We start from the raw sequence: 11,874 nt of genomic DNA on the forward strand, positions 1-11,874 counted from the left end.
AAAATAATTATTTGATCCCCTGCAGATTTTGTAAGTTTGCCCCCTTACAAAGAAATGAAAGGTCTATAATTTTTATCATAGGTGTATTTAAATTTTATTTAATTTTAAATGATCGAGACAGAATATCAACCAAAAATCCAGAAAAAAACACATGATACAATTGTTATAAATTGAGTTGCAGTTCAGTGAGTAAAATAAGTATTTGATCCCCCAGCAAAATATGACTTAGTACTTGTGGAGAAACCTTTGTTGGCAAGCACAATCTCATGAGGGATTTTGGTCCCCTCTTCTTTACAGATCTTCTCTAAATCCTTAAGGTTTGTTGGCTGTCGCTTGGCAGCTCGAAGTTTCAGCTCCCTCCATAAATTTTCTATAGGATTAAGGTCTGGAGACTGGCTAGGCCGCTCTATGACCTTAATGTTGTTCTTCTTGAGCCACCGCTTTGTTGCCTTGGCGGTGTGTTTTGGGTCATTGTCATGCTGAAAGACCCATCCACGACCCATCTTCAGTGTTCTGGCTGAGGGAAGGAGGTTCTCATCCAAGATTTTACAATACATGGCCCAATCCATTGGCTCCTCATTGCGGCAAAGTCGGCCTGTGCCTATAGCAGAGAAACAGCCCCAAAGCATAATGTTTCCACCTCCGTGCTTGACTGTACTGATGGTGTTCTTAGGGTCGTAGTCAGCATTTTTCTTCCTCCAAACACGGCGAGTCGAGTTTATGCCAAAGAGCTCAATTTTGGTCTCACCTGACCAGAGCACTTTCCCAATCCTTCTCTGAATCATTTAGATGTTCATTGGCAAACTTCAGATGGGCCTGTACATGTGCCTTCTTGAGAAGGGGGGCCTTGTGGGTGCTGCAGCATCTCAATCCATGGCGGTGTATTGTGTTACCAATGGTTTCTTTGATGACTGTGGTCCCAACTGCCTTGAGATCATTCACAAGCTCCTCCTGTTTAGTTCTGGGCTGATCCCTCACTTCTCTCATGATCATCTTTACCCCATTAGACGAAATGTTGCATGGAGCTCCAGGCAGAGGGCGATTGATGGTTATTTTGTATTCCTTCCATTTGCGAATAATCACTCCAAAAGTTGTTTCCTTCTCACCAAGCTTATAGTCTTGTAGCCCATTCCAGCCTTGTGCAGATCTACATATATCTACATATGTCCCCAACGTCCTTTGACAGCTCTTTGGTCTTGCCCATGGTGGTGAGGTTTGAATGGAAGCAAGATTCTCTGTCTTTTATTTACATAACGAGTTGTCGTTAGGAGCACCTTCTTAAATTGACAGGAATAATCTGTGTTACCACATAGCCAGTCTGTGGGAGCCAGAATTATTGTTGATTGGTAGGGGATCAAATGCTTGTTTTACTCGTTTTATTTCTTCAGTAGTGTTTTTGTTTTTAACAATATAGGGTTGTAGACAATAGTGTTCTAGCCTTGAGATATATATATACTTGTATATCATATATACCATATCAAACATCACTCCTTTTAATCTGAAACGCTCATGCACTTATTTACTTCTTTCATTAGAACTACCTCACTCTCTTGGACGATGAAGACCATAGACTAGAATATCTCAAAATCCAGGATGAGCAGCACTTGGTAATAGAAGGTAAACTTTGTGAAATTGTAATTTGCTCTTTTGTTGTCGCATTGGCAATTGTAAATGTACCCAATTACAGGTTATGTATTTATAGCTAGATTTACAAACCCAAATGTCTTATAGTAAAAGTAGCATCCATCCTATTACAAAAGTAGCCTCCTTCCAGAAGGAAGGACAGTGTCCACACCAACTCGAAGATTATTTGAGAATCTACAGCTCAATGATGCACAAATAAGACACATATTTGTTAATAGTAAAGGTACTTGAATACCTGAAATTCCTTGACTTTTGTAAGAGTTTTGAAACTGTGTTTCCTTTCAATGTTGTATGTGTTAGATTATCTTTTATGCAGCTGCTATTTACTTTGTTGCTTTAAAGTGACACTAAACTCAGGAGTTAAATCTTAAAAATGCATTCAAGTACTCCAACTATTAATAAAAATGTATCTTCTTTGTGTATCACTCAGCTGTAGATCCTCAAATCATCTCTGAATTCATGCTGGTAATGTGCCTTCCTTCTGGAAGGTGCTACTTTTGTTCCCCATGATCCCTATGTGTGTTGTAAAGTAGCCACTACTCCAAGCTCTCTCCCGCAAAGGACTCCCGCAATGGTGACAGCAACATTAGCAACAAACTCTTTAGGATTAACTCCATTACAAAAACTAGAGGCCACCACCTAAAATTGGTGGGAAAAGAATTCCAGCACAAGGGGCGAAGGGGGTTCTTCACAGTAAGAGCAGTTAGGGTCTGGAACTTACTGCCACCAGCAGTGATTTCAGCTAAGAGTGTGGAATTGTTCAAGAAACTTTTGGATGATTTCCTGAGGAACCGTAATATACAGGGGTACAAGTACTCCTAAGAATGAGATGATACATGGCCCTATATAGGTTGGACTTGATGGATGTATGTCTTTATTCAACCTCAAATACTATGTAACTATGTAACCACAATCTCTCGTTTAGTTTACTTTAATAATTTGTATTGAGATTGTAGTGCATTTCAAAAGCCAATAGCAGGCTGGCTTTTTCACAATCAGAAAGTTCTCCTTCAGATCCTCCTCTGCTGACTGACAGCAGGCAATGGGAGGGTGCAATAGCCAGCCTGCTATTGACTACTGCAATTTAAAGTGGCTAATATCAGGCTGGCTATTGATCCCAGGTGCTGGATGGGAGCAAGCCGGCAATAGGTAGGAACAGGGGGCATGGGGGAGCAGAGGAAGGCATCGGGGCAGAGCGGGGAAATGCAGAGGCACAGAGGTTTCTTCTCCCCGCTGAGTGTCAGTTGCAGCGATCTGTGTCTCGTTCTATCCCTGCTGCCTCTGCCGATACAGGCGGCAAGAGCAGCGGACATGGAAGGGTACACAGACCACGGCATGCAGTGGCTCCCAGAGTAGGGGAGAACGGAGTGGGGGAAAGGGGAGAGTGCGGTTTGGAGTTTGACACCAGCTACAGGGGTCTGTGTCCCCTCCCATCCCCACTAGGAGCAGCAGGGATCGGAAGGGACACAGAGCCCACGTAACAACTAATCAAAGGATCAACTAAACAATATTGAGGATCATCAACAATGATTCCCATTATCAATTAAATCGATTAGTTGTTGCAGCCCTAGACTTAATGTGGCTGTATACCCATGGTACCTTGAAAGTCCCATTTAAATTTGTGTACGATGTAGTTTTAAGTTCTTTTGGGATGTGGTTACCACCTAATAAACAGGATTGTTTGACTATATATACTTATTAATTACACTATATATGCCTTTTTTACCATAATTTCTAAATTGCTGATGTTCATTGTGCAGGACACTCTTTTGCTATATTGTAAATGTAAACATTATATGTATCCGCTGTTTTGTTTTTTGTTTTCAGTTCGCAACAAAGACATGAGCTGGCCTGAAGAAATGTCATTTATTGCAAACAGCAGTAAAATAGATAGACATAAAGGTAAGTCTGTGAATTGAATGGAGCTATATCATTGGGCTTGATTGAAAAGTATGAAGTGAGATAACCAAAGTGGTTTTCGCAAACTGAAACTAATGTGTTGTTCTTAGTAATATTAATGTTATTACCAGTGATATGACTCTCCCTATCTGTAGCTGCATTTTTAAAGCCACATTTGATATTTGAAGTAATGAGGAGTTAAAGGGATTTAAAGTGACATTAAACCCTCAGATTTTTTAACATAAACCAATACTGTAATGTGTGCCTTACTGTAATGCATGGTTGTTTCCCTTCTCTTTGCTGCTCTTCCTTTTAAATCCTCATGTCTTCTCATGCTGGGCAGAACTTCTGTTTTGCAGCAGACTGCCTTGTCTCAGGAATGGATACACAGTGTCTGTGTATACGTTTGTATAGGCTTGTAACCTGAGCCAGCACTACAGGAAGAGGCCCTGAGCTGAAAAGGGAAGTTCTCCCTAAGCATGAGAAGACATGAGGATTTAAAAGGAAGAGCAGCAAAGAGAAGGGAAACTACCATGGATTACAGTATTGGTTTATGTTAAAAAATCCGAGGGTTTAATGTCACTTTAATGCTTTTTACCATTAAATAGGAAGCAGCTTCTGTCTGTTAAAACCTTTCAGTTGTTGGGATTCCCCTTTTATCCCTAGATGCTTATTGATTTTCATCACATCATGTTTCTCTCTCTGTAATTAATTTAATTTGAGAAATGTCACTGCCCCCCACAACAGACATTAAAGTTAAACAAGTAGACCCCCTACCATTTGTCTTTGTTGAAAGGCAGGCATGCTTCCTGCTGTTTCAGTGAAGGGGAAAACTAGCTGTTTCCGTTAATGTTTTTACTAAAAACAGAATACAAATTGTGTAGTGCAATGTTTGCCTCTAAGTAGCTGATATGCTATCCTTATGGTTTCCTTTTTTTTTTTTTTTTTCTAGTTCCCACTGAAAAGGGAGCAACAGGACTCAGCAACCTGGGAAATACTTGCTTTATGAACTCCAGTATCCAATGTGTCAGTAACACTCAGCCTCTAACAAAATACTTTATCTCAGGGAGACATCTGTATGAACTAAACAGGTACTTGTGTTTAATATTAATAAATCTTGTGTGCAGATACATCAGAAACTGCAAATATATCCACTTTGCCAGTCCATTTGGTGTCAGATTAGAATTGTTTGCCCTTTGCCTGTGGTCAAATTTTTGGTCTGAAAATGTCCTTGTGGGGTGTACAAAGAATATTTGCTGACCGGCTCTAACCAGAATTAAAACCACAGCTAAGAATGCATACAAAGGAATTAATGTAAAAGGTGTTAAATGACCAATAGTGAAAATGCAACAAATAATGCCAACTGGTGGAACACAGCAGGCAACAAAATAGCATCCAGTAATACCGTATATACTCGAGTATAAGCCGTCCCGAATATAAGCCGAGGTACCTAATTTTACCACAAAAAAAACTCCTCCCCCCTTCCCTTCAATAGCCGACAGAGCCACTCGGGGAGGGGGGGAGGAGTCCGGTGACGTCGATGTCCGTGACGTCACCGGATCTCCGACGGAAGACCCGGAAGCCGGCGGAGAGGTGAGTACAGATCAACCGTGGATTCGGCACCCCATACTTAGAACGTGACCAGCGTACCTAGAGCCCGCTGACTCAAGTCAGAGCCCGCTGACTTTTTTAAAAAGGGACACCAGAGCACGCTGACTCGAGTATAAGCCGAGGGGGGCACTTTTCAGCCAAAAAAATGGGCTGAAAAACTCGGCTTATACTCGAGTATATACGGTACTTGACGTGTAATAATACTAGTGCAAGTAACCAAAGAATACAGTAAACAATAAAAACTAAGATCAGACCACATACACTATATAGGGTAGGAAACCTTGGCACTCCAGCTGTTGTTGAAATACAACTCCCATGAGGTATTGCACGACCCACAGACATGACTTTCAGAGGCATGCTGGGATGTGTGGTTTCACCACAACTGGAGTGCCAAGGTTGCCTACTCCTGCACTAGACAAATTGGGCTTGAAACATGGCAGGACTGGGACTTCAAATATCGGCTTCATAGCAACACCTGCGGGTGGAACACAATGCCACCAGCAGGTAAAACCAAGAACGAGGTTTGTGACAAAAAAGTAGAAAACTGTGCTTGTCCTCTTTCAGTCCAGTCTATGATCAAATCTAAAAGGAACTACCTAATTTATTTCTTTGGAACATTGTTTCTAACCACCTAGCGTAAACTTTCAGTGACTGTATTTTAAAGTGCAACTATACTACCCGCCTATCCCTTATAGCCATGGAAGGTGACATCTTAGCCTCTATTTAGATTGCAGTTGCCATGGTACTACACATGTGATCAGCTATGACACCAGCCACTTGAGGGCTTGGAAGTTTGGTTGAGAGCTGAAATAAGCACACTGAAGTTGACTTATCTTAACCCCTTCGTGACGGGAGACGTACAGTGTACGTCCCGTCACAAAGTGGCTATATGACTGGCCACGTACAATTGACATGCCTTTAATGTAACTGTTTTGGGAGACATTAAATTGGTGGGTGAAGTTCCCGTTTAATGTTAAGTACTTACATTACATTTACAATACAGAAGACCCAGGTTAACATAAACTAATACTATTTTAGGTTATGTAGTTTTCATTTTATTTTTAAATCTCCTATTTGTGAGTTAATCAGAATAGTGTTGTATGTTTAAAAGAAGCAAATCAAAATTTTCTGGAGTGTAGCAGTAATGCGAGGAGAGATAGTTACATTGTGTGTCTTAATGTATTTTTTATACCTTAGAACAAACCCCATAGGCATGAAAGGACATATGGCTAAGTGTTATGGTGATTTGGTTCAAGAGCTGTGGAGCGGAACTCAGAAGAATGTGGCTCCCCTTAAATTAAGGGTAAGACTTGTAGCTAAATGTTTGTTTACTGGAAATAATGATGTGACCTTTGTGCAAGTTCTTGGTCTTTCAAAGTAGGGTCCCCACACAATACTTCCAAAGTAATGTCCCCTCCTGGCTCCCGTAACAAAGTTACATTGCTAAGTGGATATAACTGTCCGTTGACATTTCACTGAAGTGTTATAGTATTGGCTTTGCTTTCTGCCTCTTGTGCTACTGTGCCAGGGCTATGCCAACTTTCTATACCAACTGCCTGCCCTTCTATAACAAAAAACTTTTGTCAAATTATGTTAATCAATATATTATCAGACCAATAAAGAGATAAGAGATCTCTACTAGCTATTGCCATCTTTACTTTCCGGTTTAATAGATGCTTAGAGACATATTTTTTTTATTGAAATCCTGTCAAGTACATATATGAAATAATTGTGTATTTAGTAATTTTACTAGTAACATAGAAATGAATAAAATAGTTTTTTTTCTCATTCAATACATTTTTATTTACATGTATTTATTAAATAAGAGTACACATAACGGTATCAAAATGTATGAGTAGAGACATGAGTGATATAACGTTATACAATTAAAATGGTTATCATGGAAGTGGAATAAATAAAATTATTTTTTTAAATTTATTTTTTATAACTGATTTATATGAGCTTGTCCCTGACTCCTTTCCTTTATCATATTCATGCTTCTACAGTGGACAATAGCAAAATATGCCCCCCGGTTCAATGGCTTCCAGCAGCAAGACTCCCAAGAACTTCTTGCTTTTCTTCTGGATGGTCTTCATGAAGATCTTAATAGAGTCCATGATAAGCCATATGTCGAGCTCAAGGACAGTGATGGCCGACCTGACTGGGAAGTTGCTGCAGAGGTAAGTCTTTGTGGAATATTAATTTGTTAGTTGCCTAACATAACCCATTCATACATTTTATAGTATGTGCTTGCAGCAAAATATGTGCAGAATATGTATCTGGACAGAAGGGTCATTAGTATCTCAATTATGACACGTATTCTTAAAGCCTGTTGATGTCGACTCAGTAAAAGTTGATTTCTAGTCATGTTTTAATGTCTGTACTATATTTATTGTTAGTCGGTGTTCATTTACACAATACAGACTATAATATTTGGTCAGTATTCGAGCCTGTTTTGATGCCAGTGAGCTTGCTTTTGACATCGGTGTGAGATGCTTCTGAGATCATGCAGAATTCTTTGGCAGGTGCATTTGGCCTTCATATTACCGCCTTTAACCTCTTGCCGTCCGCCCGTTGTAAAAAAACCAATACGACCTATTATTTAAAGCTGCTTTTGGATTCCCATACAGTTGTAGGCGGAGAGAAGCTGTTGTGGTCTCTTCCTGTATGGATAACTGATGCAGATAACAGTATTTATCCATGTGAAAAACCTGTAGTTGCCAGCCACAGTATAAATACATGATACATATAACAGATCCTAAGTTTGTTTGGCGGGGGAAGGGTCATAGCCGCTGTCAGATTTTATAGTTCGCTGTGTTGCCACTGGGGAACATTTCCCATCACTTGCTGTCCCAGTGACTGTAGTCACTAATATAGGAGAACTGTAAGGACAAATGTGGTACTATTATTTTTATATAGCGGGGAAATGTTGTAAACTCAGTTGTTTGTTTTTTTTTTGCAGTTTTCTTTCCTGTTAGAGAAAAATTAGGATGGTACTTCTAAGTATCTTAATCTATCATTTAAATTCCCTCTATCGGAATTTATGGTGCCACAGCTGTACAGTCAGAATTCCAGAGGTTACCAGTTGAGTTTAAAAGTGATTTTGTTTTATACATTTTTGCTTCTGGCTAAATGATTCAGCATTCAGATCTTTTGTTTGTTCCTTGAGAAAATACAAACATGTTTTGCATGTTTGTATTTTCCCAAATAACCAGGAGCATTTCATAAGCTTTTTGCGTTAAGCCAAATTAACTGAAAGAAATATATTTCTCATTTTAAAACCCTATTTGTCGTGCTTTTTACAGCAGTCTGCCCAGGAGCAAGCTATATGTCTGAGAAAGTAAAACATGTTTCCAGACATTTAATTGCCAGTGGGCCAGGGCATTAATATAGCCCATAAACATTGTACATTAAAGTTTTACATCTAATATATTTAACTCAGCCAATTCCTGTGCTTTTCAGGCTTGGGACAATCACTTGAGAAGAAACAGGTCCATAGTTGTGGACTTGTTTCATGGACAACTAAGATCGCAAGTCAAATGTAAGACCTGTGGGCATGTGAGTGTCCGATTTGACCCGTTCAACTTCCTTTCGTTGCCTCTTCCTATGGACAGCTACATGCATCTGGAGATCACAGGTTTGTGAAAATACAAATACTATTTCTTTACCATTATCTGGTTGCATTTCTTGGCGCTATAAAAAAAAAAAAACATCGTTGTGGAGGCTATGCAGGTCACAAATGGGGAGAGCACACTGTAGAAGGCATACCTTTTGTTACTGATTTATTACCCATGGTACTCTTAAGAGTTTTTCATTCCATGATATGTCTCTTGATGCATAAAATCCACAGACGCACCAATCATGTTCTCTCATTTACTGGTACGATTTTAAAGTTGAATGATTAATCTTCTAAGGATAGCAGAATATTAATGCACGTTATGTTAAAGTCATTAGGGTTCCATTTGGACACATGTTGATCTAAAAATATAAAAGCATTGTGAATCTAATGATGGTCAACTATATAATAGATATTGGACATAGTTGCCTTGTTTGTCATATTCACACTGTGATATAAGGTCAGTAGGTGAGAGTTAATGCTGATTTTTGTGGTGGTTATGTTTGTTTTTATAGCGATTATAAAATATTTTCTTCTTCCTTTTTATTATTCAGTAAAGAAAACAAATTCAGCTTACAGACAGATTTAAACATTTTATTTTTTAAACTAAAGCTAACATTGGTCCGTTTATTTTATTTTTAAGTAATTAAATTGGATGGCACAACTCCTGTTCGGTACGGCTTAAGGCTCAACATGGATGAAAAGTACACAGGCCTGAAGAAACAACTTAGTGAACTCTGTGGCTTGAAACCTGAACAGATTCTCTTGGCAGAAGTACATGGATCTAATATTAAGGTAAAGGACTATAACCGGGTGTACGCCATGCACAGTTGTAGCAAAAAGGCCTAACATGTAAAGCTTTACTAATGTGTGGAAACCAAAAGTGGAATGAACAATTTAAACTGTGGCTCCAGCACTACAAAAGCCTATGATAGTCTAGCTCAGCCTTTGAGGTTCTACACATGCAACCTCAACTGCTCCTGCTTTATGCAGTAAACTAGAACCAGTTTTAGTAATCAGCTTTCTTTAGTTTACATTCTAAAAGTAAAGCTCAAATTATGAATACAATTTTAGTAAAGGCCCTGCATGCCCACGCTAGTAACACCCTAGGGTTAATATAAAAAAATAAAAACTTAAATCAGAGCCAGCATTCCACCAACCTGCAGACCCACAGCACTGCTCTCTTTTTTAATCTCGTCTCCATTAGCTGGATGGATGCAATACTGTTCCTTCAGTAGTCAACTCCATAGACTTCTAAGGTTGTACAAGAGCTAATGTACAGACAACTGTAGCACAGCTCAGGTGCAGTGCCTAGCCAGCCAAGAGAGAAGTAATGTATACAGAGATCATAACTGTGATTTTGCTAGCAGGCAGAATGCAGACTTCAATGGGCTTTTTTTTTTCTTTCTACTTTATTTTTTAAAAATTTAAAACTATAGCGGGCTTTAATTTAAAATGTACTTGTAGTTTTAATAGCACTTCAGATTTACCTGGTTGCATGAACTGTTGACACTACACCTAGTGCTAAATGTATGCCGTTTTTTTCACTGTCCAGATTCCATTTACTATCATGTGACAGAATGTAAATTTGTCTAGGTGCTAAAAAAGTTATACTCTCCTGAACCTTCGAGTCGGCTTGTTTCTAGACCAGTCCCTGGAGCATCTCTCCTCCTCTTGCAGCAGTCTAAGAATCCTTGTGTCATCATGCTCTATACCAGGCCTTCTTTTTCTTTCTCCACTTGTGACCCCTTTTTGGCCGAGGAAATTTTTAGGGGACCCCAGCATCGGACGGTGTCTCCCCCCTCTTTCCCTTAACGTTGGTCGGTGTTTCCCCCCCTCCCCTAGCGTCAGTCGGTGTCTCTCTCCTCCTAAAAAAAAAACCTTCCTGCATGCACATGCTCAGGAAGGTACCAAGTGCACAGGGGGGGGTTACGACCTTAAAAACTACAGTACACTGCACATTCAACGGAAATGTGGGCCCCTCACACAAGTACCGGCTGTACCTCCCTGATGGCGGTCCTGGCCGGGGACTCAGATCGCGACCCCCCTGTTCACTTGTGGGACCCTATATGGGGTCGCGACCCACACTTTAAGAAGCAATGCTCTATACAAGTGTATAGACGTGAGGATGCTGAGGAGCATTCCAGCTATAATGTGTAGAAATTCTTACTCTTCAGAACCTAGAAATATATTGGGAGGGATAGCTGGGTTTTACAAGTATTCAGACGTTTGACCAATTCTTGTGTAACTGAATAACAAATTCTTCACTGAAGTGTTGATTCCTATGAAGGCATGCAAACTCAGGTCTTTTAAAAGGTAATGTGACATGTTCTATGTAAGAATAAAAAATTAGGAAAACAAAAAATTGTCATTTTAATGGTGTTGTGGTGTTAATGGTAAACAATTCTCTGACATGAAATCCATTGTCCTTAAAGGAGAACTATGGGGTCAGTGTTTTTCCCCATAGTTCTCCTTAGGGTAACAGGAGGACACAAACTAGCGTCCTCCCGTCACCCTAAGCTCAGTATACCGCGAGCTACAGCTCGCGGTATACTGAGATGCCGCACCTGGAGCGGATCCCGACTTAGATGACGGGATCCGCCCAGCTGCGTGACAGCTGGCTCTGCCTATCTAGAGGCAGAGCCAGCTGTACCCGCCCCCTCCCCCGTCCGTTCCGCCAGTCAGCGCTGGCAGATCGGAGCGGGGAGAGGGGAATCCAGCCCCTCCCCCTGTCACGGCAGAGAGCCGTGACAGGATCGAGAGGTGAGGGAACCCGGTATGTTTTCTCTCACCTCCCGATCTACTGAGCCGACCTGTGACAGTCTCATTGTCACAGGTCGGCTTAGAACTATGACGTGAGTGGAAATCACTCATGTCATAGTTCTCCTTTAAGAGAATTGTTAAGCACTTTAGTTATAAGTGCTGTTTTCAAACTCCATAATAGGGGCTCCAGCTGGTCCTGGTGGGTAATAATCCAGAACAACCAGCCATCAGTGACTGTCACTGTTCAGTGCTAAACCCACCTCCTAGTCTTGCAGTCCAGCTACAGAGTTCTCCATGATTCATTAACCCCTTCATGACTGAGGCCTTTTTTAAATTTTTTG

The 11,874-nt window shown here is 40.4% G+C and overlaps 1 protein-coding gene across 1 annotated transcript in view; it reads left to right on the top strand.

The window, feature by feature from the left end:
• Window positions 1-9,619, top strand: part of USP32 (ubiquitin specific peptidase 32) — a 157,231-nt gene extending 147,612 nt beyond the window's left edge. Inside the window, exons 18-24 of the mRNA XM_018568541.1 lie at window positions 1,536-1,617; window positions 3,472-3,546; window positions 4,496-4,634; window positions 6,352-6,457; window positions 7,161-7,334; window positions 8,617-8,791; window positions 9,414-9,619. Coding sequence (XP_018424043.1) covers window positions 1,536-1,617; window positions 3,472-3,546; window positions 4,496-4,634; window positions 6,352-6,457; window positions 7,161-7,334; window positions 8,617-8,791; window positions 9,414-9,619 — 957 coding nt within the window. The remainder of the gene's footprint in view (window positions 1-1,535; window positions 1,618-3,471; window positions 3,547-4,495; window positions 4,635-6,351; window positions 6,458-7,160; window positions 7,335-8,616; window positions 8,792-9,413) is intronic.
• Window positions 9,620-11,874: the final 2,255 nt, after the last annotated feature.

Source organism: Nanorana parkeri, unplaced genomic scaffold, assembly GCF_000935625.1.
Source record: "Nanorana parkeri isolate BGI_ZX_2015 unplaced genomic scaffold, ASM93562v1 scaffold1204, whole genome shotgun sequence".
NCBI lineage: Eukaryota > Metazoa > Chordata > Amphibia > Anura > Dicroglossidae > Nanorana > Nanorana parkeri.